The sequence below is a fragment of the Aphelocoma coerulescens genome, chromosome 8 (genome assembly GCF_041296385.1).
Source record: "Aphelocoma coerulescens isolate FSJ_1873_10779 chromosome 8, UR_Acoe_1.0, whole genome shotgun sequence".
NCBI classification, from domain to species: domain Eukaryota; kingdom Metazoa; phylum Chordata; class Aves; order Passeriformes; family Corvidae; genus Aphelocoma; species Aphelocoma coerulescens.
In genome coordinates this window covers 1,346,249-1,372,892 of record NC_091022.1, presented here as the reverse complement: position 1 = coordinate 1,372,892, position 26,644 = coordinate 1,346,249, and the positions used below count along the sequence as shown (strand labels likewise).

General features: G+C 46.6%; 1 protein-coding gene across 2 annotated transcripts; it reads left to right on the top strand.

Moving 5' to 3' along the window:
* The first annotated feature begins 704 nt into the window (after positions 1–704).
* On the top strand, positions 705–26,644 carry FAM20B (FAM20B glycosaminoglycan xylosylkinase). Of its 2 annotated transcripts, none has more exons than XM_069022823.1 (8): positions 705–740; positions 7,167–7,697; positions 10,752–10,838; positions 13,198–13,307; positions 15,472–15,643; positions 18,286–18,477; positions 20,875–20,934; positions 23,169–26,644. In XM_069022823.1, exons 2-8 carry the CDS (start codon positions 7,321–7,323, stop codon positions 23,398–23,400), a joined length of 1,230 nt encoding a protein of 409 aa, XP_068878924.1. In that variant the 5' UTR covers positions 705–740; positions 7,167–7,320; the 3' UTR covers positions 23,401–26,644. The 2 variants fall into 2 exon arrangements, with proteins under 2 accessions (XP_068878924.1, XP_068878925.1); XM_069022824.1 differs by lacking the exon at positions 705–740 and adding an exon at positions 3,055–3,133.

Genomic DNA, 26,644 nt, shown 5'->3' with positions numbered 1-26,644 from the left:
AAACTTCCAGCGCTGCCTGCGAGATGGAATTGACACTGGAGCGTTAATTTAAATTGGGAGTGTGTGAACATGGGGGGGGGGGGGGGGGGGTTAAATTAATATGTTATTTGTAGTAGCACGGGGAGAGATAAAATTCTATTGATGTTATGGTTGACTAGCATCTGATTTATTGGTGCTAGATGATAAAAGGAGGTGGATTGCTCAGGACTGCATATAGTCACAATATGCAGTATAATAGGGCTGTATAGTATAATAATACTGTTTAAGAGGGTTGTAATTCTAAATTATACTTCTATCATTCCAAAGTCAGAGGAGCCCAGTGCCTCTGACGGCGGTACGTGTTGTCACAGGACCCGTTGCCACAACATCCTGCTCCCGCGGAGCGCAGCCACAGCTAAGTATTTTCCACGTGCATTTGAAAAATGTGTATGACAAGTGTGTATTCCCTTGCTTGCCCCCAGGGCTCTTCCCCGCAGCCCTGGAGCGGCACCGGCGGGGCCGGTGTTAACGCCGCCGCCGCCCCATTGGCGGGCGCCCCCCCGCCGCTCCCATTGGAGGCGCCCGGCCGCGTCCCCTCGGCCCGGGCAGCTCTGGCGGCTGATTGGCGGGCGGGAGGCGCGCGGCGGGCGGGGCGGGCGCCCATTGGCTGGGGGGCGGGCGCGGGGCGCCGGGCGGCACCATGTTGTGGTGGTGGCGGGGGCCGGCGGCGGCCGGGCCATGGCGGGCGGGCGGCGGGCGCGGTGAGTGCGGCGGGCGCGGCAGCGGGGCCGGGCCGGGCCGGCGGCGCCCGAGGGACGGGAGCGGGACGGGACGCGGGGCTGCTGCGGCCCGGGGCGGGTACAGCAGGGGCGCCCGGGCCTGGCGGCGGGAGGGAGGGGGCGGAGGGGCGGTTGCGCCCCTCAGAGCGCCAGAGGGGCCCCTGCGGCCGGACCGGCGGCGGGAGAAGCACAGGATCAGGGAATTAGTGAGGTTGGAAAAGACCTCCGAGATCGTCGAGTCCAAACGGTGACCCAGCAGCACCTTGTCAGCCAGACCGCGGCACCAAGTGCCACGTCCAGGCTTTCCTTGAACACCTCCAGGGATGGTGACTCCTGCGCCTCCCTGGGCAGCCCATTCCAATACATAATCACCCTTTATCGTGAAAAAATTCCTCCCTATATCCAGCCCGAACCTCCACTGGCGCAGCTTGAGGCTCCGTACTCATGTCCTATCGGTTTTTACCTGAGAGAAGAGCCCAGCCTCAGCTGGCCACAATCTCCTGTCAGGGACTTGAGGAGAGCGAGAAGGTCCCGAGTCTCCCTTTTTCCAGGCTGAGCCTCCTCAGCTCCCTCAGCCTCTCCTCACCAGACTTGTGCTCCAGACCCTCCCCCAGCGCTGTTCCTTTCTCTGGACTCGCTCCAGCACCTCCACGTCCGTCCCGACGGGTCCGGCCTGAGCCGCGGGTCCGACCCCCGGGCACCCCCCGGCTTCGCCCGTGGTCGGCGGGAGCTGCACGGACGCAGCTCTGGCAGATGGGAATTTTCATCTGCACTCCTGCGGTTCATTCCTCTTCGGGATGCTCGCTTTGAGCTGGGGACGGAGCCCCGTACAGCTGTGAAGCCTCTCTGGCTATCTCTTAACCCTCGGGAACAGCCGTCTGCGCCGTGGGCTCTCGCCGAGTGCCAGTCGCAGCTTGGCGAAGGTCATTGTCCACTGGTGGCAAAATACGACGTGTGTTCATAGAAGCGCTGACTGTGGTTGTCAAAGCCATGGGTTTAACCCTTTTTAAAGGACATATGTCTTTGGATCCTTTCTGGATACAGATGTGCATAAGCACTGCGGCTCTTTCGTTGTACCTTCTGTGGCACTACAACATACATAGTGCTCTAGGGGCTGAGCAAACAGCATAAACTGTAAAATGTAGATCCTAGGCTTGCAGTGGATTCATTGTGAGTGGATCCCACCTGGTACTCACTACAGAAAAGATATTCTTGTGTCTTGTTTTAATTTGAAAATAACTCTGTGCACCCCTTGTGTCCTTAAGTCTGACCTGCACAGTCAGCACAAGACTTGCCTCCGTTTGTGGTACAAAGTTTATTTTGTTTCTTCATACAAAGTTGTCAGCTTGGCTCTGACACCAGAATGCCACTGCTTCTCCTCGGGAGTGGGGGAGGCTGATTGGCACCTTCCTACAGCAGAGACAGGCTCCTTGCTGCTAAAAGCCGGATGGGTACATGGACCCTCATTAAATATTTAGTACCGGTCTTACGTAGGAGCTGAATAAACATAAGAATGTCAAGTGGAGAAGGGAAACTGCCGAATTTTCTCACTGCCTTGGCTTCATTTCCAAGTGGAACAAGGCTCCCTAAAGCATTTCCAGCTGGCTTTATTGACCTGCAGTGGTCAGGTGGAATGTCAGTAACTGGGATGGGGACAAGGGAGAGTTGTTCCGGCTGTCGTCTTACCAGGTCCCAGCCCCCTCTGTATCAGTGCCCTCGGCTCCTCCTGCCCCTGTGCTGTGCCATTCTCCATTTCAGTGCTCCCAATCCCTCCCTGCCCACATGGCATTCCCAGCTCCATGCCAGTCCCAGCTGTACGCCCGTGGGTTGCCCACATGGCCAAGGCAAGCAGACAGCTGTTGAGCCAACACCCCGGCCCTTCCTGCAGCACCCCCGGCTGCCAGCTTCCAATAAACGCGTAAACCCTGTCTTCAAAACATCTACTGTTCTGTCAGATGTGTTTGGAATTAGCTGGTGGGTCCAAGTGAAAAGTGTGATTATATAAACTTTGTTTCCATAGGAAACGGTGCTCGGTGGAAAGTCATTCTGCAAGGAGGATTAATGCAGCCTGGTTTCCTGAGGAGTTGTTTGCCACATCCTACCCCAGCAGCTCCTGCCTGGCTCCTACCAGCCTCAGTGCCTGGTAGCTTCTCCTTCCTCAGGGCTGCACCCAGGTGCTGCCTGTATCCCACTGCCCAATCCTTATTTGTGCAGCCAGCTGAGTCAGGTGTTCGTGTTTGCTGTGCTGGCAGCTGGGAAAGATTCAGGATATTTACCCAGTTGTCATTGGCTTCTCAAGGCTTCTGTCCTCTGTCTGGCCTGCGGTTTTTGTAAAGCTCGTACAAAGCTCTCTGACAAATTTGGCAAAAATGCAGGTGACAGATTCTAAAGTTACTATGGGATATAACGGGCCCAGGTGGGCAGACAGATGGACAAAATGATTTTGTTTCTTTCCAGAGCTGTGTGAGAATATTTCAGGCAGTTACTGATTGTTGCAGCTGCAGGCAGTGATATTGCAGTGGTTAAAATGCTTGTGGTCTTTCATATTTATCTGTATTGTAGCTCTCAACTGGGGCTGCAGTTGTGTTTGTGGAAAGTTTGAGTGTAGACTGTCACAGATTTTGCCTGTAGATAATGAGGGTTTTAACAGGAAAGGAGATGGAGAAACAGCAGACAAGTAAATATGTGGGAAGCCTTGAGCACTAGATGACTAAACTCGTACACAAGGCAGGCAGCACGCAGAGAGTGGAAGTGACAGAATGAGCCTGAGAAATCCAAGGAAAGGTCTGTGGGGGCCTGCCTGCGGAAACAGGAATAACAAGGCTCACACAGAGAGGGGAGGCATGAGCCACCAAGGAGCTGGCCAGAGAGGGGAGGATGGGAAGGAAGATTGATCTGGTGAGACTGAAGTACGTTTTGGGAAGAGGAAAATGTCACGACTGTGTACGATGTTTCTTCAAGGCGTTTTCCAGGATTTACTGGAGGACTTCTAAAGGCCTTTTGATAGGTGATCCCAAAAGGTATAGTGTGTATAAGAAAAACTCCATGCATTAAACAGGAATCCATATCCATTTCAGATCAGTGTCTGTTTGAGCTATGATTTTTGTGTACTTGTGCTGCCAAATTAAACCTTTGCCTGCCCCCGGACCTGATTTGTGACTTGGAGCATAATGAAATCCTGGCAAATTGTACACACAAGTATTTTTGAGATAGCATCTAAAAGGCTTTATGATATAAAAATAAGATTGTGATATGAGGCACGGCATTGATTTTGTGATGCCAGTAAAAAATGTCTTATGGGATTTTCCTGCTAAGTTTCTGCTTATAGTAGCTGTGATTTTTGTAACAGGCAAATTTCATGCTGTTTTTTGAACTGGGAGTGATCTAATGTTGGTATTTAATGCCTGAAGATATGTTTGAGTTCATGTGTTTGGGTGCACAGTGACCTCACCACAATACTGAGGAGATGCTATTATTTGTGTATTGAGTTGGAAGACTCACACTTGCTGAGAATACAGACCTGGTTGTAATAAGAGAAAGAATTGATTGGGAAGTACCCCAAAGAGGCAGTGAAAAACAAGAAGCATTTCTTATGCAAACCTTGCAGTTGACTACAGCATTGAAAAGCTGGTAGGGATGTTTATTTCTGGCTGTTTTCTCTTTTTAGCTGCATTTACTTTTGTTATTGTCCAAGACCCTTTTGCCCTTTGTTCCACTGAGTTCTGCTCACAGCTCACCTTATTTTTTCCTTTCTAAAATTTTGGTGGTGTATTATTATTTCACTTTTCTCATCTCTGACCTCATTCCAGGACCAGCTTGACACTTCTGGAGTTCTCAGAATCTTCCTTTCCAATCCAGGACTTTGCCAAAGACTTGGCTTTTTCAAATTACTTTCTTCCAAAACCGCATAAATGTTTTCTTACATCGCCTCAATGCTGTCACCCTTGCCATCTTCAATTTAAAACAGTAAACTCAAGTTCTGGCTGTCCATAGTAAACTTGTTCATGAAAGGCTTCAATTCCCTTGGCTTGTAGAGCAGAGACTGTAATGTTGGCACCAAGGAGCAAAGTGCAGGCTGTGCATGGAGCACTGGGAAATTGGTGGCATGGCAACCTCGGGGTGCTTTGGCGTTTGTTGGAGGAAAGCAGCCGATGACTCATGTCCTCAGATGTCACTAAGAAGTGAGAGCCAACTCACCAGCAAATAGTTAAATATTTAATTTTATTTATTTTTGTAAATTCTGTTTGCCTTATTGGAGGGTTACAGCCAAAATTAGTTTCAAAGCCGTCACAAAAGATAAACTGAGTAAATGACCTTTAATTTAAGTGACTATAGTTGTATTCTCCTCTCCATTCCCAAGAAGAATATCCCTAGAGAAACTCAGCATTCCCGGAAATCAGTCTGGAAAAGTGAGTGCTCGTGTTGAGCTCCAGACGTGTGGAACACCCTGCCCTGTGCTTTAGTCAGCCATGGCTGGGCTGTGAGGCTTTCTTTAAATGTATGTGTACACGTACACGTATCTCACAGCGAGGAGTAACTGCTCTGAAGTTACCTGTGTTCTTCTGCCTAACTCCTTACAAACGCTAACAGATTTTAAAAATGAATGGAAGCACATTTTGATAACAGCAGTGCTCAAAATGATTCAGAATTGTTAAAGAGGTGAATTACGCAGTTACAATGAGAGGGTACAGGTGCAGCCGATCTGCTTTGCTTGTCTGTTTAAGTTTAAGAATAATATGATTATTATTTAAGGGTCTCTTACTGGGTGAGTCTGTATCTGCAGGAATGAGAGCTTTTGGGTCAGGTGCATCTTCCTTGTCTGTGCTTCTCATTCTCGTGCTTGCAGTGGGTAATGTGCAGGTGGCAGTGCTGTCTGGAGAAGAACAGGCTGCCAAAACAGAACTAGATGAAGAGTAATAATACGCTCTAATTTCCATATAAACATCTGATTTGTTCTCTTTCAGTATGAGCACAAGTGCCTATTTTCCAATAGATTAAAATCAGTATTACACAGTTAACAGGGGACCACAGTTCTAGTTTGAAGCATCCCTGAGGATGCTCTGCGCTTCTTGGGGCCTCTGTCCTGCTGTGAGTGCTAGCAGGGACATGGGAGAGCCGTGTAGCTGGATGTGTCTGCTCTGGACCTCATGTAAATTTGTTGAAGGTGCTGTGGAGTCCTCTGTGGGTTTGCGTGTCCTTTTATACTAATGCTCTTACACTGTGCCAGCCTGATTCTGCGCTGATGGCTTGCTCTGAAGATGGCTGTGACCTGTGTGTGTCTCACCAGGCATGGCCTGGCTGTCCTGTGGTTGCTGCTGGTAAATGAGCCTGTGCAGCTCGTTTTTTCCAGTGACATGATTGATAATGGCTGGTTTATACACTTATTGTTAAATCGCATGAGAGAGCTTTTCTGTGTCAGTCCTCCCCCAGCTCAGGGTGCTGTTCAGGGTTTGCCTGATCAGCGTGGCTGGTGCAGAGAGAAATTCCTGCTGGCTCCCAGCTCTCCTCAGAGGTGTGCCTCATGTCCCCTTTCCATTTGGCTTTTGACTACATTCAGCTAATACTAGGAAGGTAATTTCTGTTCTTGTAACTGAATACAGTTGATGGTGCTGGTCCTTACGTGCGAACAGTGCCTTGGCCAAGGCTTATTGAGGGGCCAGATATGTCTTGCAGCCCACTATAAATATAGAAACGGATGTGGCTTTACCTCTTGTAGGTGAGGCTACGGAGAACAGGCAAGGATTAGTGGTCCGGGATGTTTTTTCTAGTTAATTTGGTTGAGATTGCAGTCACTTTGTATATTTTCTGTGGTTATGGGTTTTACAGTTGAGTGCGGAAGGTACTTAGTTAACCGCAGGGAAGTAAAGATGTCATCCCCCACCCCAGCTCATTTGTTTTTAAGAATGGAAAAAAAGCTGAGTAAATTACAGTGGCAGCAAATGAAAGGCAATAAACAATTAAGTCTATTCTGTCCTTATGTCTTGTACTTTCAGGAAAGTAGGCTGTGCAGCTGTTCTCACTGTTGTGAGCTGTCTTAAAATCTACCTGGGGGCTTTTCTGGAGGGACAGGTCTTTAGGACACCAGCAATCATGGGATCTCGTACTAGTGGAAGAGTGTGTGTGAAATTGGAGCAATCACATTAAACTACAGTTCTCTGCAAAAGCCTTGCCCGTGGTGGTTGCAGCTGCTATGATTTCAGCTGTGCAGAGATGCTATCTGGCAATTTCCCCTTCCGTGCAGATCACAGAAAGGCTGCAGGAAAGCAGCAAACCCAGTGTGTTGTAACAGACATTCAGGCTTTAAGGATACAAGCTTCCACGAATGCAGGCTTGTGTTCCAAGCATAAACTTAATTTTGAGTTCAGTGGGATCTGCAGGATTGTAAGTTTGTGCTTTGTTTATTTTTAGGGGTACCAGGAGATGCTTCAGCGGTGAGACATCTTTTACAATGCAAGTTAGGCATGAAATTCATCAGCTAACATCCCCTTCCTCACCCTGATCTCCAACAGACTTCCTGTAACGCTTGGAAGAAAGGGTCAGGGGAGAAGGGCTGAAGGGCACCATGAAGCTGAAGCAGCGAGTTGTGCTGTTGGCCATCCTCCTCGTCATCTTCATTTTCACCAAGGTTTTCCTCATCGACAACCTGGACACCTCGGCTGCCAACCGGGAGGACCAGCGCGCCTTCCAGCGGATGCTGGCGGGGCTGCGCGTGGCGCTGGACCCGCGCCTGGAGCACACGCTGCAGTCGCCCTGGGAGATCGCGGCGCAGTGGGTGGTGCCCCGCGAGGTGTACCCCGAGGACACCCCCGAGCTGGGGGCTGTCATGCACGCCATGACTACCAAGAAGATCATCAAAGCTGATGTGGGGTACAAAGGGACACAACTGAAAGCTTTGCTGATACTTGAAGGAGGACAGAAGGTTGTCTTCAAACCCAAGAGGTAAATACTGCTTTCAATGACTGCATTAATAGCTGCTTTATTTATATAAACTTTTTTCTCCATGTTGTTACATTAATGTTTAAGTTACAAATTTTTCTGTGGATGGAAAGGCCATCTTGTTATTTTTGAGACAGGCAGGATAGAGGCTTGCTGGTGCTCTAGTAACGTTAGGTTGCTGTGCCAGCTGTCTCAGGTTGTGCAGCCTTGATGCTCAGTACAGCCGGTCTTTACATTAAAAGAGTAATCACTGTGTTCAGTCCTCAGGGAATGCTGGTTACACCTCATGTTTCTGAGCCGTGCCTTCCTGACTGTGGAAGTGCAGCTTCTGGCAGTTTGGAGACAAGCTTTGCTTCCTTGTCGTGTCAGACTGCCAGGAGAGGGTGCAGTTCAAGAACAGGGAAGGAAGGAAAGTTGGCAGTGGCCTTAAAAGTAAATCTGTCTGTCTGGTGTAGTTGAATGTAGGCTGTAAAAATGGTTAGGGTAGGTCAGAGTGAGAGCCCCTGGACCTCCTGTCTGCCAACGGTGAGTACTGGAGGAGCAATGTAAGAATGGGAGGGTAGTGATGCTTCCTTGGCATGGCCTTGCTTTACAGTGATCCTCCGAAAAATTTAACGTGATCAGAGGTCTCTGAAGAGTCTTGGCTGTAAAGCTTTTTGAACTGTTTGTCTTTGGGGAAAAGGAGAAGGAAGAGGTTAAAAAGTAAGGCAGGAGATTTCACTGCAAATGAAAAGTGTCATCACAGAAAAAGATTTTGGGTTAAGCAGGCATTAAGGTTTCCTGTCCTGTCCATGAGTGAGTGCAGAGGCCACAAAGATGCTCTGAGGGCTGGAGCACCTCTGCTTGGAAACAGGCTGAGAGAGCTGGGGCTGTTCACCTGGAAAAGAGAAGGCTCCAGAGAGACTTTAGAGTCCCTTCCTGTGCCCAAAGGGACTCAAGAGAGATGGAGAGGGACCTGGGACAAGGGCCTGCAGTGACAGGACCAAGGGGAATGGCTTCACAGTGACAGAGGACGGGGACAGATGAGATACTGGGAAGAAATTCTTCCCTATGAGGGTGGGGAGGCCCTGCCACAGGTTGTCCAGAGAAGCTGTGGCTGCCCCATCCCTGTAAGTGTTCAAAGGCCGAGCTGGACAGGGCTTGGAACAGCGTGGTCTACTGGAAGGTGTCCCTGCCCATGGCAGCAGAATTGGAATGAAATGTTCTCCAACCCAAACAAGTCTGTGATTCTGTGATTAGAGAGTGAGAAAAAATCTGCCCTGCGCTTGAGTTCACAGTCCAGCCAATTCCTGCCCTGTGGGCCCAGGCAGTGTGGGCCTTGCACGTGGAAGTCCTGGTGGTACAGCAGGCATCTCCTGCAGTGAAGGCACCGAGGAGGCGCAGCATTCCCACAGTGCCTTCTGTGTCAGTGAGTGCGATCAGGGCATTCCACCAAGCGTTAAATTGCAGCCTGTAAAGCCCTGTCTGTGCAGGCAGACACAGGCACTGTGCTCCAGCAAGGACACGTGCAGCTGGGAATGCTTGTAGGAGCACTAGAGAGGATGGCCTTGGCCATCCTGGTAGACCCATGTTCTGGTCGTGACTGCTGAATAGCCAGGCTTGTGGGCAGAGTCCTGTTCTGGCACTGCAAGAGAGTCTGTTTAACCAGCTTTGGACCTGCTTGCTCTGTCAAAGTTGCTGCTAAAAACAGCTCTGAGCTCTGAGCAAACTGGCCGGCTGGGGAAGAAGGAATTCCCTCATTACTTTTGCTCTAGAAAGGACTAGATGCCTACTGTGCATGGAAACAAAGAGTTTGGTTCCGATTTACTAATAAATTTTAGCTCTTCAGCTTTCAAGATGTGACCATGCTTCCAGAAGCCTGCTGTAAGTACGTACCAAAGACCTGCCTTCGAGGACATGTTCTGAGGATTAGCGGTCTCACTGCAAAATTACTTGAAATTCAGCCTAATTTTCTAACAAATAGTAGTTGCTATCGTCACATCTGGTGGTATATGTGACATAAGATGGTGGTTTGGTGAAAGCTCCCATTTGGCAGGAATCCTGCACTGGTGAATTCTCTTTTGAGCTGCCTTGCAGAGAAGCTGAAGCATGTACTCAGGCTGGGGAAGTGGACTGTCATCTCGCCCCACATCCTCCCTGAGCAAGGCTAAAACATCAAAGTAGAGCTCTGTGCCTTCTCTTACACTGTTGCTACTGCTTGAACACAAATTCTGCTGGAAATAATCCAGTCTACACAATTTGATACATAGATGGAAATGAGAAAATAGGTGACCTAATTTGGCCTTATTTGATTTGAAAACATGGTGCATTTCACCCATTTGCTCAGTATTGATTGTGGTATTTCACACTCAGCTGCAGCATGGTGCTAAAGCAGTATCTACACTGATCCGAATGTCAGGAAACTGAGAAATCAGTGTTTGCCTTGACTAAGTAACATCTATTAAAAGATTAAAAAGGGAGCAAAAAGCCTCCCACTTCACCAAAATACACCATTGTTGTTGCAATGAGTGCCTAATTTCTATTTTTTGCTGTTCATTATGTCTTTTCTCTGCCAGAATAAAGGCTCTGTTTTTACCCAGTATTGTCCTCAGGTTCACGCTTGCTGATTTTCTATCTACTAAAGATTGCATTTGCCATCTCTTCCTCAATATAAGATTGTATTTTCATGTTAATGTACAATCCTTTCTAACCCCAAAATCATCTGTGGAATTGCTGCTTTCCAGTATAAATAGGCCCCTGTTCCATAGCAGGGTCTGTGCTCTTTGTTCTAAGATGTGACTTGGCATATGGTAGGATTAAAATTTATTAGTTGGAGTGTGAACTGCTTCCCAAGCTCTGGAGAGCACTGTACATCACTGACCTTTCCTCCTTATTTACCACTTCAACAGTCTGGACACTTTAATCTCATTGATGTTTTTCCCCTGTCCCACAGGCAATCACTTGGAAAGCGACCCAGAGACTTTTTAAAGTAGCACTGTTATTAAATTGTTACTCTGAACAGCAGAATTGACGGGAATCCTGCATAGACTCACTTCATTTGACTTATTTCAATTACAGATATGCCAGGGATTATATAGTGGAAGGAGAACCCTACGCTGGCTACGACAGACACAACGCAGAGGTGGCAGCCTTTCACTTGGATAGGTATGGAATTACTGCTTTAGCTGGTTTTATTGTCTTTGGAAAATACCAGAAAAAAAACGGAGTTCTTTGAAGAGTACACCTCAGATGTGAGCTACCTCTAACCTGCCAATATACCACATTGAAGCAAAAATAAGAATTAGCTTATTCTGTGAAACTTCATTTCTAAGATCTGTTCAAGAGTGTAACATTTTAGATATTTGTGAAAAGTTTCAAAAGGAGAATGAGCCCTAAAACCACTCTAGTGAATATTATAGGGGAGAAGGAGCTTAGCCAGATGCCGTGGAAGAGTCTGAAATATTAAATGCATGTGCTAAGTTCATGTCTAGTTCACTAAAAAGTCAAGACTAATGTCTAGACTAACAGTTTAGTCTAAATTAAATATGAATCAGTGCATCCTAGAGGAAAACCAGCTATTCATACACTAATTGTGCTTGGGGTACCCAGGTGGTTTTGTGGACCTGTGCTGGAGGTGCAGTTACAGGACAAACCAAAAGTTATAGGATGTACAAAGAATGGGACAGAAAACACCAGACACTGAATGTCAATAGTTATGAAATGCTGCTAGGGCTGCAATTTCACACAGAATAAATGAGCACAGTCTCTGTTGCCTCATTATAGGAAGATCTGGAGGTGAAGAGAAAATCTTGAGAAAAGGAATAAGGAGGGACAAATAAAACAAAGGACAGAATGGTTGAACTTAAACTGAGGTTTCTCAGTACATGAATAAGAGCCTTATCACTGTGACTAAACTCATAGGTGGTGACAGAGATGTCTGTTAGTCCTGATTCACCTGCGGAACTCATTGCACAGGCAGTGGAAATCAGTAGTTCTAGGAAAGGCTGATGATAACTAGCTGAGTGACACCCATTGCTGCTACAGCCATCTTGTGCTGGTGGGCCAAAATCAGGGCATATTGAGACCAAAAAGAGATAATGTAGCCAGATGTCAGTCCATTTGTGCTTTCAGGAAGCATACAGGCTTCAGTTTCCCTGTAAAAGCAGTCATTGAACATTCAATCAAAGCCTCTTTACAGTGTCGAAATCCCACTTAACTCTTCTTTGCTGTCCTTTTGGTCATGATTATGTATTTTTTCTCTGGCCTTTCTCTGGGGCTCTGCACCTCTTTATTCTTCAGGACTACCTTGCAGAACCTACCCGGCACAGAACTTTGATCTGTACCTTTGTGTTGAATGGTGACAGTTCTGTATTTTGTCCTAGGATGCCATTGTTTCAAGAAGGATCCTGGATCACTTGGTGTGTTTACCACTGATGGTGAGGCTGTGCCTTCCAGGATCATGGCCTCTCAGCTGTGGCTCTGAAAATACAGGGGCAGGTTTTCCACATCTAAGCTCTATGCTTGTTTTCTTGGAACACCTGCTTTTGCTCAGGCTGTGTGTAGCTCGGGATTGGCTGTGAATTTCATCCTTATGCACATGACTTGTTCAGACAGATGTCTTGTGCTGCCCTTTCTTAGAGTTATTTTGTACTTACAACGGGGATTTACTCATTGAATATCTAAAGCAAACCCTTTGCAGTTTTCGGAGTGACTCTCCCAATACCTCTGCAGAATGTCAATTGTCCCTTTTCCAGAAGAGCCTTTTCAGGCTTTTTTTCTGACATGCAGAGACTATCAAAAGGGTGTCAAAAGTGCATTAGGAGGGTTGGGGCTGACACTCTTTTGATCTTTGTACTTCTTTAAGCACTTTTAAAATTCCACTACAAATACCCAAGTCATTTGTGGTCAAAGAGCAAAGGCTGTGGCAGGCATGGGAGTGGAACCTGGATCTTCTAACTGCAAGTTTTATGGTTGTTCTTCCCACCTCTGTTTTTCCAGGCACTTCTCAGGCATTCACTTTTGTTCTGCCTTTTCTATTCCCTTCTCCGTCCTCATGCCAAACAAAACAACTCTTCGATTGGTTTCTCTCAAGTGTAATTGAACTGGGCTTAAGCATAATTTTAATAGATAGTGGTTCCCACAAATCATAAATGATCTTTCCAGGTGACCAGCCCACGGGCCATCTGGTTTTACTGCTTCAGCCTGCTTCAGACACATGATGGATATTTCTGGTGTGAGGTCTGAGTTCTGAGAGTTGGAGCATGGTGCATCCTCTTGCTCTGCTGCAAATGCTTTAATAAAGGAGTGTCACTGATGGCCTATAAAGCAAGTTTAACATCCAGGCACATATGAAAAATTAGTTTCCTTACTTTGCCTTGGAGAAGAAAGGAGGTTTCTGCAGGGCTTCAACTTTACTCTTTGGTCTCTGTCATCTCTGACAGAGACTGGGGGTTTTTTTTGTTTTCATTTTGAACTGCTTCCTATGTTGCAAATTCTCAGGTCGTGTTTTTTCACCCCCCATCAGAATCCTGGGTTTCCGCCGAGCCCCGCTGGTGGTTGGCAGGTTTGTGAATCTGCGCACAGAGATCAAACCAGTGGCCACGGAGCAGCTCCTGGGCACCTTCATGACTGTGGGTAAGTGGATTCTGTGCACTGTGCTGCCCAGGAAAGGAAAAATGCTTAATGGGAAAAAAGAGCCGTGGGAACCTGACACAGCTACAGAACAGTCAACCATGATGCAGGAAGCTCTTTCTGTGCCAGGACAGATCTTGGATAACCCCATTTGGCGGGGGAGGAGGACTTGGTTTTCTTCAAGTAGTTTTCCCTCTGTAACTGCTCTGTGTTCCCTCATGCTGCTGTTTCAGATGGGATTTTTATTTTTTGAGTTAAGAATTTTCTCTCTGCTGTCAGGGATGGTTAGAAAAGTCTGTGATTAGATCTGAAAGGAAAAAAATTAAAATTGTATTTAATATGAAGAGAGTGGTGATTTGGGATAATTTATAGGGCTGACACACTGTTTGGTATTAGATGTTGTTTGTGCTGCATCAGAGCCTGCAGAGCATTTACAACCAAACACAGCAGAACTTCCCTGTGTTGTTTACAGTAATAATGCTGTGAAGGGCACATAATAGAAGCTATTAATGTGAACTCCTACCAGCTGGTCATTAAGCACCAAGAAATTATTTGTGCTGTAGACTTAACTCCTTCAGGCTTTCATAAACCATCCAATTACTACACTTTTGTTTGTTTCATTTTCTAATCAGAAGGCTCCAGAGATGATTGTTCCTTACAGCTGGTACCTCTCCTGTTAGCAGCACTGCTGGCAGTCTCACCTGCTGCCTGACACTGCCACTTACAAGGTGGAACTTCCAGATGAAAGTTTCAGCTCAGCCTCACCAGGCTCCCCTGGCATTCACAGGGGGTGCTTGCCTCAGGCAGGCTTTACATTTTCCAATTTCAGCCAAGATAACTAAGCTGTTTTCTAGCTGCAGTGCTGACTTGAGAAGTACGGCTCCAGAAATTTTCATTGTTCCTCCTTAGATTCCTTGGAACTGCTGTTCTGCAAAGCAGGAACTAAAGAGATGGGTGGATCTGTGGAGGAGGTTAGGATCTTCTGTCAGGCCAAACTTGACCAAGTTCCTAAAGCTTTGAAGAAGAGAGAATTTGTGCGTATTCAGTGCAGGTTTGCTGGAGTTGCAGCTAGAATCTCAAAGAATTCTGTCTCTTGCTAGACCTGCTGCAGGCCCTGGATGGGAGGAGAGATCTTGCAGGCTTTCCAAATAAGAGATCTGGTCTGCAAGCTCTGTGTTGGTAATGATCTCTGACATCCTCGGGTTGTCTGATGGGATACTGGGAGCACAGGAGCTGGGTCTTCATGGAGGGCTCCAAAGGAGTGCTGGCTGAGAGGCGGGGATGTGTAAGGATGGAGAGGGAAAAACACGGCTTTCGGAGAGCTGGGCCTGGTCTGGGGAGGATACTGGATGTAGAACCAAAGGGAGGCAGGGCAGAGAGTAACCACAACCAAGTGAGACATAGTTGAGTATTTTGGAAGAATATCTGTGAGCACGGAACTGGATTTAACTTGGCGAGGATCAAGTGAAGGCGGGTTAAGAAGGGGAAGATAGAAAAGGGTAAACTAACAGTATTACTGTGGGCTGCTCCAGATTGCTTGATGCTACAGGATGCATCGGCGTTAGTGGACTGAAGGCTGCAGGGTTTTGTTGCTCCTCTCCTGTCAGAAGGCACTGATGAAGCTTTCACAGATCTGCATTCCTAGATCATGTGAGAATGATACAGGTTTCTGTCTCCTCTGCTGAGTCAGCTCAAGTAGCTGAGATGTGTGCCAGGTCCCAGGGCACCAAATCCCTTTGGGTTCTGCTGTGTCTCTTTTCACTTACCTCTTCTTGGACACTTTTTCAAATAAGTGGGAGATCTGACACACAAAGTATGAAATGTGAAAAACAAGCAGTGTTAACATTGCAAAGTCAAGGTCCTGGGGACTAAGAAAGGATCACAAAACTTTTTGATTGTGCAGTGTTGTATTAATTCTCAGAGTGATAAAGTCATTAGAAAATATAATTGCTCTCTCCTTTTTGTATTAGTTGTTAATTGCTCTGAATGAATGGATGTCTGTGTAATCTCCTTTGAGCCTCTCCCTCTCAGAGACAGGAAGCACGAAGACAAGTGCAGTGAAATCCTATTGTGGGGAAGACTGCTGCAACAACACGCTCCTGAATTTCAGTTGGATTCCTTGGATTAAGTTCTGCTGTTTTGATACCTCTTTGTTTTTCTTTTTAAGGCAATAACACTTGCTTCTATGGGAAGTGCTACTATTGTCGGGAAACAGAGCCAGCCTGTGCAGACGGGGACGTCATGGAGGGCTCAGTGACCCTGTGGCTGCCGGACGTTTGGCCCCTGCAGAAGCACCGGCACCCCTGGGGCAGGACGTACCGGGAGGGCAAACTCGCCAGGTACGAGAGCGTGGCAGGGTTGTTCTTTGGAGATGATCATTTGCACTGACTCTTGCAAATGCAGTGGTTAATTAAAGAGCACTAAGGGCTATCAAAACCTACAGTTGTGCCGACGGCTTTCTTAGCGCAACAGTGGAAGCCAAGAAGTCCAGAATAAAATTTAAATTTAAATGAGGAAGAAAAAAAAATCTTTGTTGTTTTCCTCAATATTAAGCACCGTCCTTTTCCTGCCTCTTGGCTGGAACAGAACTCCACATTGCAGTCACTCCAAGCTCTGAAAATCTTGTCTGTGGGCAAACGAAGACTCTTTTCTGGTGCCACTGGACCTCCTGTCGATGCTGTGCCCCTCTGTGCCCCCTGAAATGTGGTACCACTGTGCCAGACCCAATGTCATGGTCCTTGCAGTTTGTTTCCAGAGTTGTGGAACTGGTTTAACTTAAGCTAAGCCTGGGAAGTCCTTTGCTTTGAATGCCATCAATAGTTGGTGACCATGCTCAGGGTGTAAAGAATGCTAAATCCCACATTTGTCCTTCTTTAAGCAGCATTCTACAATAGATGGAACACATCTGAGTTCCTGAGTTGGGGATGTTTTTACCATGACCAGAACACATGGGTTTGAGCTTCGTAAATTTTTCCAAATCTGTCTTGAACTTGAAAGAGATTAGAAGAGTCTTTTAGTCCTTGATCTAAAGTATCCATTGATATCCACTGATGTGATTGTTCTCAGAAAGAATCTCATCCAAAGGTGCTCTTGAATTGTTTTGAGTATAAAATGCACAGATTGAATTTTGAGCAGCAGATGTTTTCTCTTTCCCAGCAGGTCAAAATCAGCTGTGTTCAGTATATGGTACATTGCAGTAATGAATGGGATGAATTTCATGGAGGTGTTCCTCCTAGTGAGAGGCTGCTTTTCATCATACCCTGCCTGCTTACACAGGGGTTTACCTTGATTCCTGTGCTGATTTGATATTTGGTGTATTTAAACTCATGCTTGCCTCCTTCAGATGACGTTACAAGGGTCTGGTGGTTTTCACCTTGTCATGCTGCACATTTCACTTTGAGGGATCAGAATTAAACATTCTTGGTGTCATGCCCTCCTTTTTCTGTGCCTTGTAATTGTGGAAAAATAACTGTAAGAATTTTTTCCTGCTCTAGCTGCTGTTCTGAGTTGACCTTTGGAACATAATTCACACAGGCACATTAGTGTACATAATTTTTAATGGAGGTGTAATAGATAAAATCCCTGACCTTCCAAGGCCTGTGCTAATACAATATAAATGATCAGAAATGCGTGTTGGATAAAAGCTTCTCTTGAAAGACTGCATGGAAAATGAGGAGAGAGAGCATAGTAATCTGAAAAATTGGGGCAAGGAGATTGAGTACCGCTCTGAAGGAAAGTGAGAGGAAAAGAAACACTTGAGGGGGAGAGTGGGATGGAGCATAAGAAATTTATCCAGCACAAAGAGAAGAGGTTCTGAGACTGTTGCTGTGTGGATTTGTGCTACAAGCTGAGTGTGAGCTGGACCTTGGTGCAAAGATCCCTCTTCCTAGGGGGATTTAGGCACAGAGTTTGAGGAACATGTGTGACCTGTTATCAAAAGCATTGAGAAGATAAATTTTTAACCTCTCTGATTTGGATCCCTGGAGGAAAGATGGGATATTGGGACCTCTGGCTCCAGACTACTAGAAGATGAAGTGGGATATGTGGCAGTTAACAGTAATTAAATTCTGACCTTTGTACTTTCATGATTATCTGCAGTTTTGAGCATGTCAGCAAGTCTCTCCAGCGTGTGTTTCCTCCATCTCTGTTTCCAAATCACAGATGATTTAGGGCATTTCCAATTTACTGCTGTTTTGTGAAGAATTGTTTTAGTCCTTACGTGGAAGATGTCCTTGTTATTTAGCTTGACAGATGGAAAGGATATACACCAGAGATTTGGCTGTTTTGGTCGTGGTGTTGAATAGCTTTGAAAGCTGTAAAGAAGAAAATGGGAAAATTTAAAATCCTAGCTTTGGAGAATTGAGACATGACATCCGTGTTACAAGGTTACGTGTAGAAGTAGAAGGAGATAAGAGGGAAGCTTGAAATCTTGTCAGTGGAGAAGGTGGTGAGACACTCTGCAGAGGAAGTGGGGAGGAAAGAGACAGCTGGGAGTAAAGGAGAATGAACACAGAGAAGCCCTTCTCCTGAGGGCAGAGGGGCTCACTACTAACCACAATGGGGATATTTGCCCTGGAAAGGAAAAAGAGGATGGCTGGGAAGCCAGATGGAAACAGACACAGTAGTGAAGTTGTTCCTTGGGAAGCTGAGGGAGGCAAGGCATGGCAGTAGTCTTCCCATAAGGCAGCCCGGCCACTGTGGAGTTGTGAGGAAGCAAACTCTGACTTTGTTTTCCATAGGAGGATGATCTCTGTGTGTCTTTAAACTGAAACTACAGGTTGCTCCATATGCTGGGATGTTAATGCAGGATGTTCATGGTTCCTCTTTCCATGAAACACTGTTGGCAAGCCCTTCCTTCTTTCCCTAGCCTGGGCTGCTCCCCTTTTCTCGGTGCACTCGAAGGTGACTGAAGGGCAGCTGTCACTGCTGTTGCTGTGCAGTGGTGGTTCCCTGAAGGGCTGCTGTTGCTCTGTGGCTGCAGGTGGGAGTATGACGAGAGCTACTGCGACGCCGTGAAGAAAACGTCCCCGTACGACTCGGGCCCGCGCCTGCTGGACATCATCGACACGGCCATCTTCGACTACTTGATCGGCAACGCCGACCGGCACCACTACGAGAGCTTCCAGGACGATGAGGGAGCCAGTATGCTCATCCTGCTGGACAATGCCAAAAGGTGAGCCTGGGGAGGGCCCTTTTGGCCTGGCAGTGGCAAGCACAAGGGCACACACTTACCTGCTCTGTCTCTCTCTTTTTTCTCTCTCTCACGAATGTATTCTTTAATGTCTTTTGTAATGTCTTTTCCTTTTTAGCAGAAATTGCTCACCAAATCTTAGGGTCCTTCAAAAGCTGTGGTGCTGACAGGACAAGGGGGAATGGATTCAAGGTGAAAGAAAGTGGGTTTAGATGGGGCATTAGGAAGCAATTCTTCCATGTGTGGGTGCTGAGGCCCTGGCACAGGGTGCCCAGAGAAGCTGTGGCTGCCCCATCCCTGGAAGTGTCCAAGGCCACCAGGTTGAATGGGGCTTGGAGCAATCTGGTCTAGTGGAAGGTGTCCCTGCCCATGGCAGGGGGTGGAACAAGATGAGCTTAAACCCAACTCTTCCAAACCAAACCACTCTAGGACTCCATGATTCCACTCTCTGCTCTAGATACTCTTCTGTCTTGGCAAAGTCTTAACTCAATCTACAGAAACTCCCCAATTAACACAGTATTTCCCAAAGCAGCTTCCAAAGGTTTGCTCAAGTCTCTCCTCCTATTCCCTGGAAAGCCCTTTCCTTCTAGGCTTTTAATTAGTGGAACATTGAAAATTTATGCTTTTTTTATTAATCACCAGTCAGTATTAGTGAGTGCTGTAATAAAAGCAGATCTTTTCAAAATGTGTTTCTGAATAATTTGGCATTCCCTGCCTTCTGAATATGCCTACTCTGGCTTTGAAAGGTTAAAAGTATAAAATGGAGGTAGAAGTGGTACCAAAAGCAAAATACAGTGATGTTCTAAATGTGGACATTAACTCTTACCTGGAAAAAATGTTTCAAAAATGTGTTTAGAATGTGAGTTCTTCTGTCTTTGCTATAGTTTCTTTGCATGTTGTCTGCTATAGTTTAGGTTAAAAATTGTATTGAAGACACAGCCTTGTTTAAATCATAAGAATTTGATTAATTTTTCTTAAAAACATAAAGATCATCTACTTGTCTTTCTCATTATTTAGTCCAGCAATTCAGGATTATTTCTTTATCTGGTGAGCACTCCTATGTGCAGTGGCAGTGATTTTCCCCTTCTGTGAAGGACCAGCAGTTCCTGTGGCAGATGTGCTCTGCCTTTGCACACCACTTGTACCAAGTGTACCCAGCACTTGAGACCTTGGAGATCCTTGGAAGGCTTGGGGTTACCTTCCTTTTCCCATTTATCTGTCGTATAGTGGATTCCGTCCTTCCTTCCGTCCTTCCTTGCTGTCATCAGCCTGTTCAGTAATACTCCAGTATGACAGCAGGATGCATTCCACCTCGGGACTGCTTCATTACTGCTGCTTTAGGTGAATTTGGCAAAAATGCTCATTCTGTTCCCCACTGGCAGTGTGCTAGGAGGAAAGAAGGTAACGGATCAGTCACTGAAAGTGAGTAGTGTTTGAAGGTCAAGTCCCTTTGTTATGATATGCTCCTATAACATTATGAAAATATTTTTGGTGAGGCTTTGCAGGCTCACAGTAAATTGTTTTCTTGAAAATGTGATTTATTTAATCACTTAATAAAATTTAAAATTTCTTTCAGCTCCTTTGAAATAATGGGTAGGGGGCAGTTTTTCGTAGAACCGTGGTAGATCGCAATTTGGAAGGGACCCATAAGGATCATCAACCCCAACTCCTTGTTTCTTACAGGACTACCTAAAACTAAACCCTATACATAAGAGCAGGTGCTCCTTGGTGCCATGACCACTTCCCTGGGAGCTTATTCCAGTTTTAAAGCTACTAATAACAGAATTATTTGGGCAGCATAATGCCAGGCCCCTACAGCAACTTATCTTTGTTGGGGGGAAAGTTCTTTGTTGAAAACTGTATTATGAGGAAGGTGAAACTATGAAAAATAAATCCAGCATGTGTTTAGATAAAGCTTGAAATACTGTGGAAACTTTCTGGCTTCCTCAGGAAGTGTAGGCATTACATGTTTAAGTTGATCACCTTGTTAGTGAACTGTTGCTCTAATGGTTGCTGCTGTTTGGTTCCTTCCCTGCTCAGCTGTGTCAGACAAAGCTCCCATCCTCCATGCCCAGAATACCAGTTATTCCTTACCCCTGCATCAGTCCTAAACTCCTCTGAAATGCCTTTCTAAAGTACCTTGGTCTGATAAAGAACTGTGTATGCTGGTCCTGCTTCTGTCTACCTGCTTAGCTGATGCTGTGGAGAGTTATATCTGTGATTGGTCATGGCCTGTTTATATTTTAATTGAAATGATTTGATCTCTTGGAGCATGAAATTGCCTAGTATTGATTTCTTTGAATTCTTTGCGAAGCTCTTTATGTTGAGAACAACCATAGCAGTTCAGCTGGTTCACTTGGTTTTAATTTTGCTTTTCAGCTTTGGAAACCCTGCCCTGGATGAAAGAAGCATCTTGGCTCCTCTCTATCAGTGCTGCATGTAAGTGAAACACGGGTGCTGTTCACTTTGCCTCTGTAATTGGTGTCCTTTGGTTCGCAATATCATTAACTTGGGAGCCTTCTGGCAACCTGAAAATGTTTGCTCGGGTCCACAGTGCTGTACTTTTTTGAGATATTGTCTGCTTGATGGATTGTCAGTGCCCAAGAAGCTGAGGAATCCATTTTCATGAAGGCAGTACATCGGAGGCTTAGCTGCAGAAAGTGGGCTTGCCTCCAGGTCACTGGTTCAGATCTGTCCATAGTCAGTGACAGGCACTTTGCATCTGCAGCTATCCCCATCCAGCGCCTGACAAATCAAAGTCCACATCCCAGCTTGAGTTCTCCCTGACAGAAGTGAAGGATCCAATTTGTCTGGCATTTAATAATTTCAGAGATGGTTTCTGAAGAAAACTGCAGCCCTGCTCAGGGGGCTTCTCTCAAGTGAAGTTTGTAGTTTCTTTGCAGAGAAGAAGAAAATAACAATTGCAGGGGCAAATAAAATAATGATTAGACTGAAGAGTTGTGCCACCCCCCCCAGGCTGGGATGTTCTTCTGGCTGTCTGAGGGGTGGGAGAGGGGACCTCTGCTGCTCACTTCTGCTTTGGCCTGTAAGCTCTGGTTTTATTTTCAGAGGCTGTGACTTTTTGATTTCTGTGTCCACTCTCTTACCAGGCCATTGCTACTTCTCATTAGGAAACAGGTGCTCCAAGGGCTGGAGCACCCCTCCTCTGGGAACAGCCTGAGAGAGCTGGGGGTGTTCAACCTGGAGAAAAGAAGGCCCTGGGGAGAGCTCAGAGCCCCTTCCAGTGCCTGAAGGGGCTCTAAGAGAGCTGGAGAGGGACTTGGGACAAGGGCCTGCAGTGACAGTACAGGGGGAATGGCTTCCCATGGATAGTGGGCAGAGTTAGATGGGGTATTGGGAAGGAATTGTTCCCTGCGAGGGTGGGCAGGCCCTGGCACAGGGTGCCCAGAGCTGCTGGGGCTGCCCCTGGATCCCTGGCAGTGCCCAAGGCCAGGTTGGACACTGGGGCTTGGAGCAACCTGGTCTAGTGGAAGGTGTCCCTGCCCATGGCAGGGGGGTGGAATGAGATGTTCTTTAAGGTCCCTTCCAGTCCAAGCCATTCTGGGATTCTATGAAAATTTCCAGAAAGAAAAATACTGATGTATCCATTTCGACATTAACTCCTTGAAGCCTTCCAAATGGAGCTTGTCCTTGAAGCTTGTCCTTGAAAGGTTCTATCTTCCAAAATCCGTGGGACCTTTGAAACCTGGGAACTTCGCAGAAAGCCTAAGCTCTCATCCTGCTTGCACTAAGCACAGCTCCCTGCGTGCTGCAGTACACCTGGCCTATGTTCTGCAAGATCCTTTTAAAAGTCATATGGAGAAGAGTTAAAGAATGTTCAAATTCTTTAGTTTTCCTACATTAATTTTAAATATATATTTAATTTTCTGCTTTACTGGGATTTTTCGGGAGTCTTTGTCGTCTGGATTCTCCCAAATGCAACCAGAGGAGAAGTTTCTCTCTGTAAGAGACTTTGCAACTTCGTGCTTTTCAGATATCCCTTCTTTCTGGCACCGATCAAATGCCACATAAGAATTCATATGCATAATTGTTCTAACTGTAAGTTTTTGTTACAACACTTACTTATTTTGCTGGTTTTATTAGAGGCCATCAAACCCAAGAGTTTAGACCAGGGGTGCTAAAGATTCGGCCCTGAAAGATTTGGGGGAGAATCCCAAGAGACTTCGCAGAACATGAGAGTTGAGATGGGCTGACACAAACAAGTTCAGTGGCCAGTGGAGAGGAAAGGTCACTGCTGTGTTCTCTTTCTTGGAAGTTTGGTCAGCCTTTTGTCCTCTGTGATTCATTATTGGTCAGTGATGCTCTTCCTGAGGTGACCTGAGTTTTGTTTGAATTTGTTGATTTTCCTTCCTTTTCTTTCCTTTCCAAACTGTCTGGGAGGCCTCAGGACTGAAGACCTTCTGTGCTCGCAGCTGGAAGTGTTCCTGTGTAACAGGAGTTACATCACACTGGATTGATTCTTCATCACCTTTGGTTTTCAAGTTTCATTAGATCCTGTCTGTGATGCAGTTTCACCTGGACCCTGCCATCCCAAACTCTGCAATGAGTCTCCATTCCTGATGTGCCGGGCTCCCTCAGGAGGCTGGCTCCGGTATTCCCAGTGGGATGCAGCAGGACCGTGGGATGGTGATGTGTGTTTGTTTCTTTTGCAGCATCCGGGTTTCTACCTGGAACAGGCTGAATTACCTGAAGAACGGAGTCCTGAAGTCTGCCTTAAAAACTGCCATGTCGCATGACCCCATCTCACCTGTGCTCTCCGACCCTCACCTGGACGCCCTGGACCAGCGGCTCCTCAGCATCCTGGCTACAGTGAAGCAGTGCACAGACCAGTTTGGGCCAGATGCTGTGCTGGTGGAAGACAGGATGACTCTGTCTCACTTGTAATTGTAGCGGAACACGAGATGAAACTCCTTTTTTTAAAAACAAACAAACAAAAAAGCGATAGAAAAACAGCACAATCAGTTCAGAAGGGCTGTGGCCAAGATGGACTGACATGAACAGGAAAGCTCCCTAGCCAGAGGAAGGGAGGTGACACTGGCTTTTTCCTTGGGCTGGCACAGTGAGAGGTGGGAAGGGCCTCGGATGGCTCAGCCCGCAGTGGATGGTGGCCGCTGTGGCGTGTCCATTGCCGGCAGTGGGCATCGCGCTGGATACAAACGGCTGCCGGCGCTGGTGCGGGCGTGCGCGGCACACACACTCCTCTGGGGACTGAATCTGGAGGGGACACACAGACGAACAGGACAGTCCTCTCCCCTTCTCTTTCCCCTGCACTCTGGCGAGTTTGTCTGATTCAGGGTTGTACACAATCAGCTCTGAGCTGGTTGGGCATTTTATTGCTTCTCTAGAGAACGAGCAAGGGGCGGATAAAATAACAATTAGACTGAAGAGCTGTGCCACCACCCCCCAGGCTGGGATGTTCTTCTGGTTGTCTGAGGGGTGGGAGAGGGGACCTCTGCTGCTCACTTGGCTTTTCCTTGATAAAAGGCCGGGAAAGGGGGTTGCCTCATGTGTGATAATGCTTCAGTGTTTTTGCTGAAGTCCTATCAAAGATTTATCCACAGGGTTGGAGATTTAGGAGAGGACAGGGTGGTTATACAGCACTTGATAATTAAGGGGTGATAGTAAGTTTCCATGTGTCTTGTCACTTGTTTCTTAAGGAATCTGGCAAGTCTGCGTAGAGAAAATACCCTTGCAGTCCTGTGTCCATTATAACCAAATTTTCATTGTCTTGTAGCTGAGGAGGACAGGATGTGTCCTTGGAAGCAGTTCTGTGTAGCGAGATCAGGCTGCCTTACTGTGAGCCCTAAGTGCTGTGGAGCCTCTGGGCACATGGGACTGGGGGAAGAGATGTTTGCTGGACTTCCCCAGTTACCAGCAGTAACCTGACATGTGCAGACAACCCTGAGCTGTGGTCTGTCTTCTTCATCTCACCTGAGCTTCCTGCTGCTCCCCATGCCCACAGCTCAGCACTGCTGCTCTTGGAACTCCAGTGTTTGGGTCCCGCATTCACCTGGTCTGGCTGTGGCTGAGCTCAGAAGCTGTGCCCACTTCCAGGAGGTTTTCTGCCTTCCCCAGCTGCTTCCTGCAACCACCACGGCGGTGTTCTGCCTGGGATGGTCATCCTGGGCTCCTCACTAATGCTTTTGCTATGGATAGAGAAGAGTTGGCTTTTCAGGGCAGGCTTGCAGCGCTCATCTTGTGCTAGTCCTGTTGTCCTTCAGCACTGCAGCCTGTGCTGCCAATGAGCTTGTGTCATAAAACTGATCACCTTGGGGCAGGTCTCAGTTTGTGTCTCCAGAAGAGAAGCAGCTTCATCACTGTTTCCAAATTGAACAGCTTTGCATCAGCGTTCAGCCAGCATGGTCCTTAATGTAAGGAAAGAGCTCCCTTCCCGAAGTGGTTATAGGTTACTGGACTTCAGAGCAAGAGCACCAAAATGTCATTTTGAGCCTTTTGCCTTGGTTTTCCTGTCAGGATTTCTCTAACTGCAGTGTGGCAGGCAGGTAAAGCTGCTGTTGCACCTTGGCCACACCTGATCCAGAAGGTGTCAGGGAGAGTTTATCTGAAAAATGCAGGTATTGGTTTATTTTGGAAGTCTTTTTCTCATTGCATGAGCAGAGTATCTTGAAAGTAGAATGTGGCTGTTTACCTGAGACTGAATTTTATGTTACTCTTGCTCTCTTTTGGACTTGGCCACGTCACAGATGCGCCCCAGAGCAATGAGGTGATGGGATCTGGAGTTATTTACTGGAGTTCCTAGTCAGGATGGTGACACACAGGCAGCTTTGAGGACACTGTGGAGCTTGTGCCTCTATCACCTGATAACAGAACACGCTTTAGAAGCTGTGGGTGGTGCCTGTGGGGCAGGAGCAAGTGCTGGTTTAAACTGTTTCCCAGGAAATTTCAGATGATTTACCCAAAGGGGAGATGGTGAAGCACATGGTGGTGGCTTGTAGCATTTCTAAAAGCATATTCTTCTCTTTGAGCTTAATCATGAGCTCTCAATATTTTGGGAGGGATCTACCAAAATTTAATTTTTGATTTCTGTATGATTGCTCTTGATATTTACAGTTGATTTAATAATGAGTTCAAAAAAAGGTCTTTCAGTCTTTGAAATTAAATTAGTGTTGAGGACTTACATGTTGCTCTAAGTTAAAGCTTTTGCTGTCAGATGGGACTTGGGGATAAGTTTTTCCCCAGTATAAAGGTCAAAGATTTAAAGCAGGGTATTGGTTTATTTTGGTTTACTTGTGGACAAAGGGCATGAAGTCCAGCATTGTCAGTTCAAGGAAGCAAGAAATGGTCGTTTTTTGGAGTTGGTTTTTTATTTGTGATATTGATGCTTCTGGTTGCTGTAAACATTACTGGAGGTTGGTGTTCTGCAGCAGGAAAGCAAAATAAATTCCTCTCTTAAACCAAAATCAGGAAGATCTGGTTTTGGCCTTGTGACAATTTCTGCCCTTTTGGCAGTGATGGTTGTTTTGCTTGAATACAGAACCGTGAGAGATTTTAAATTGTAACCATTGCAAAGGAAATGAGGAGCAGCATCCACGTGCCAACAGGGTCTGCTTGAACCTCTGAAAAATAACACTGCTTGCAAGGCAGGTGCTCTGTCGAGGAGGCTTTTGTGACACCTTCTGATTCTTGTTCACTGTGCACGTGTCACCCGCTGGCCCCAGATGTTACACACTGGTTGTGTCGAGGTCATCAGTGAGATCAGAGCGCTGGAAGCACAGAAGTCAAGAACTAGTTAAAGAGAGCCTCATCAGCCATCTGCTATTTACCTCCTGCCCGAGTCAGCCATCAGGGGGAGGAGACACTCGAATCAGCTCCCCTTCCAGCAGCTGATGAACTGGAGTGTGTCTTGCCAAACAAACTTCAACTCAGAAGTACTAATTTATTAAGAAGGTAATTTATTTACAGCAGCAGCTGGAGCAAGATGCTGGAAACAGACCCCCCTCAGATCTGCCAGAGGAGGCCCCTGGGAGCTGCTGCACAAATGGAGTTGCTAATAAGCAAACAGAATGCAATCATGACTTTCTACTCCTATCCCCCGGGGTCAGATCCCACATAAAGCAACATTGTGTGAATAAAGATTTTAATAAAGCAGCATTGATGGATTGCTTAA

Bases quoted from the DNA above. Each gene is read 5' to 3' on its own strand.
- FAM20B (XM_069022823.1), top strand. From the start codon at position 7,321: ATGAAGCTGAAGCAGCGAGTTGTGCTGTTGGCCATCCTCCTCGTCATC. The intron at 7,698-10,751 runs GTAAATACTGCT...TTTCAATTACAG, and splicing joins GTTGTCTTCAAACCCAAGAG to ATATGCCAGGGATTATATAG. The intron at 15,644-18,285 runs GTACGAGAGCGT...CTGTGGCTGCAG, and splicing joins CGGGAGGGCAAACTCGCCAG to GTGGGAGTATGACGAGAGCT.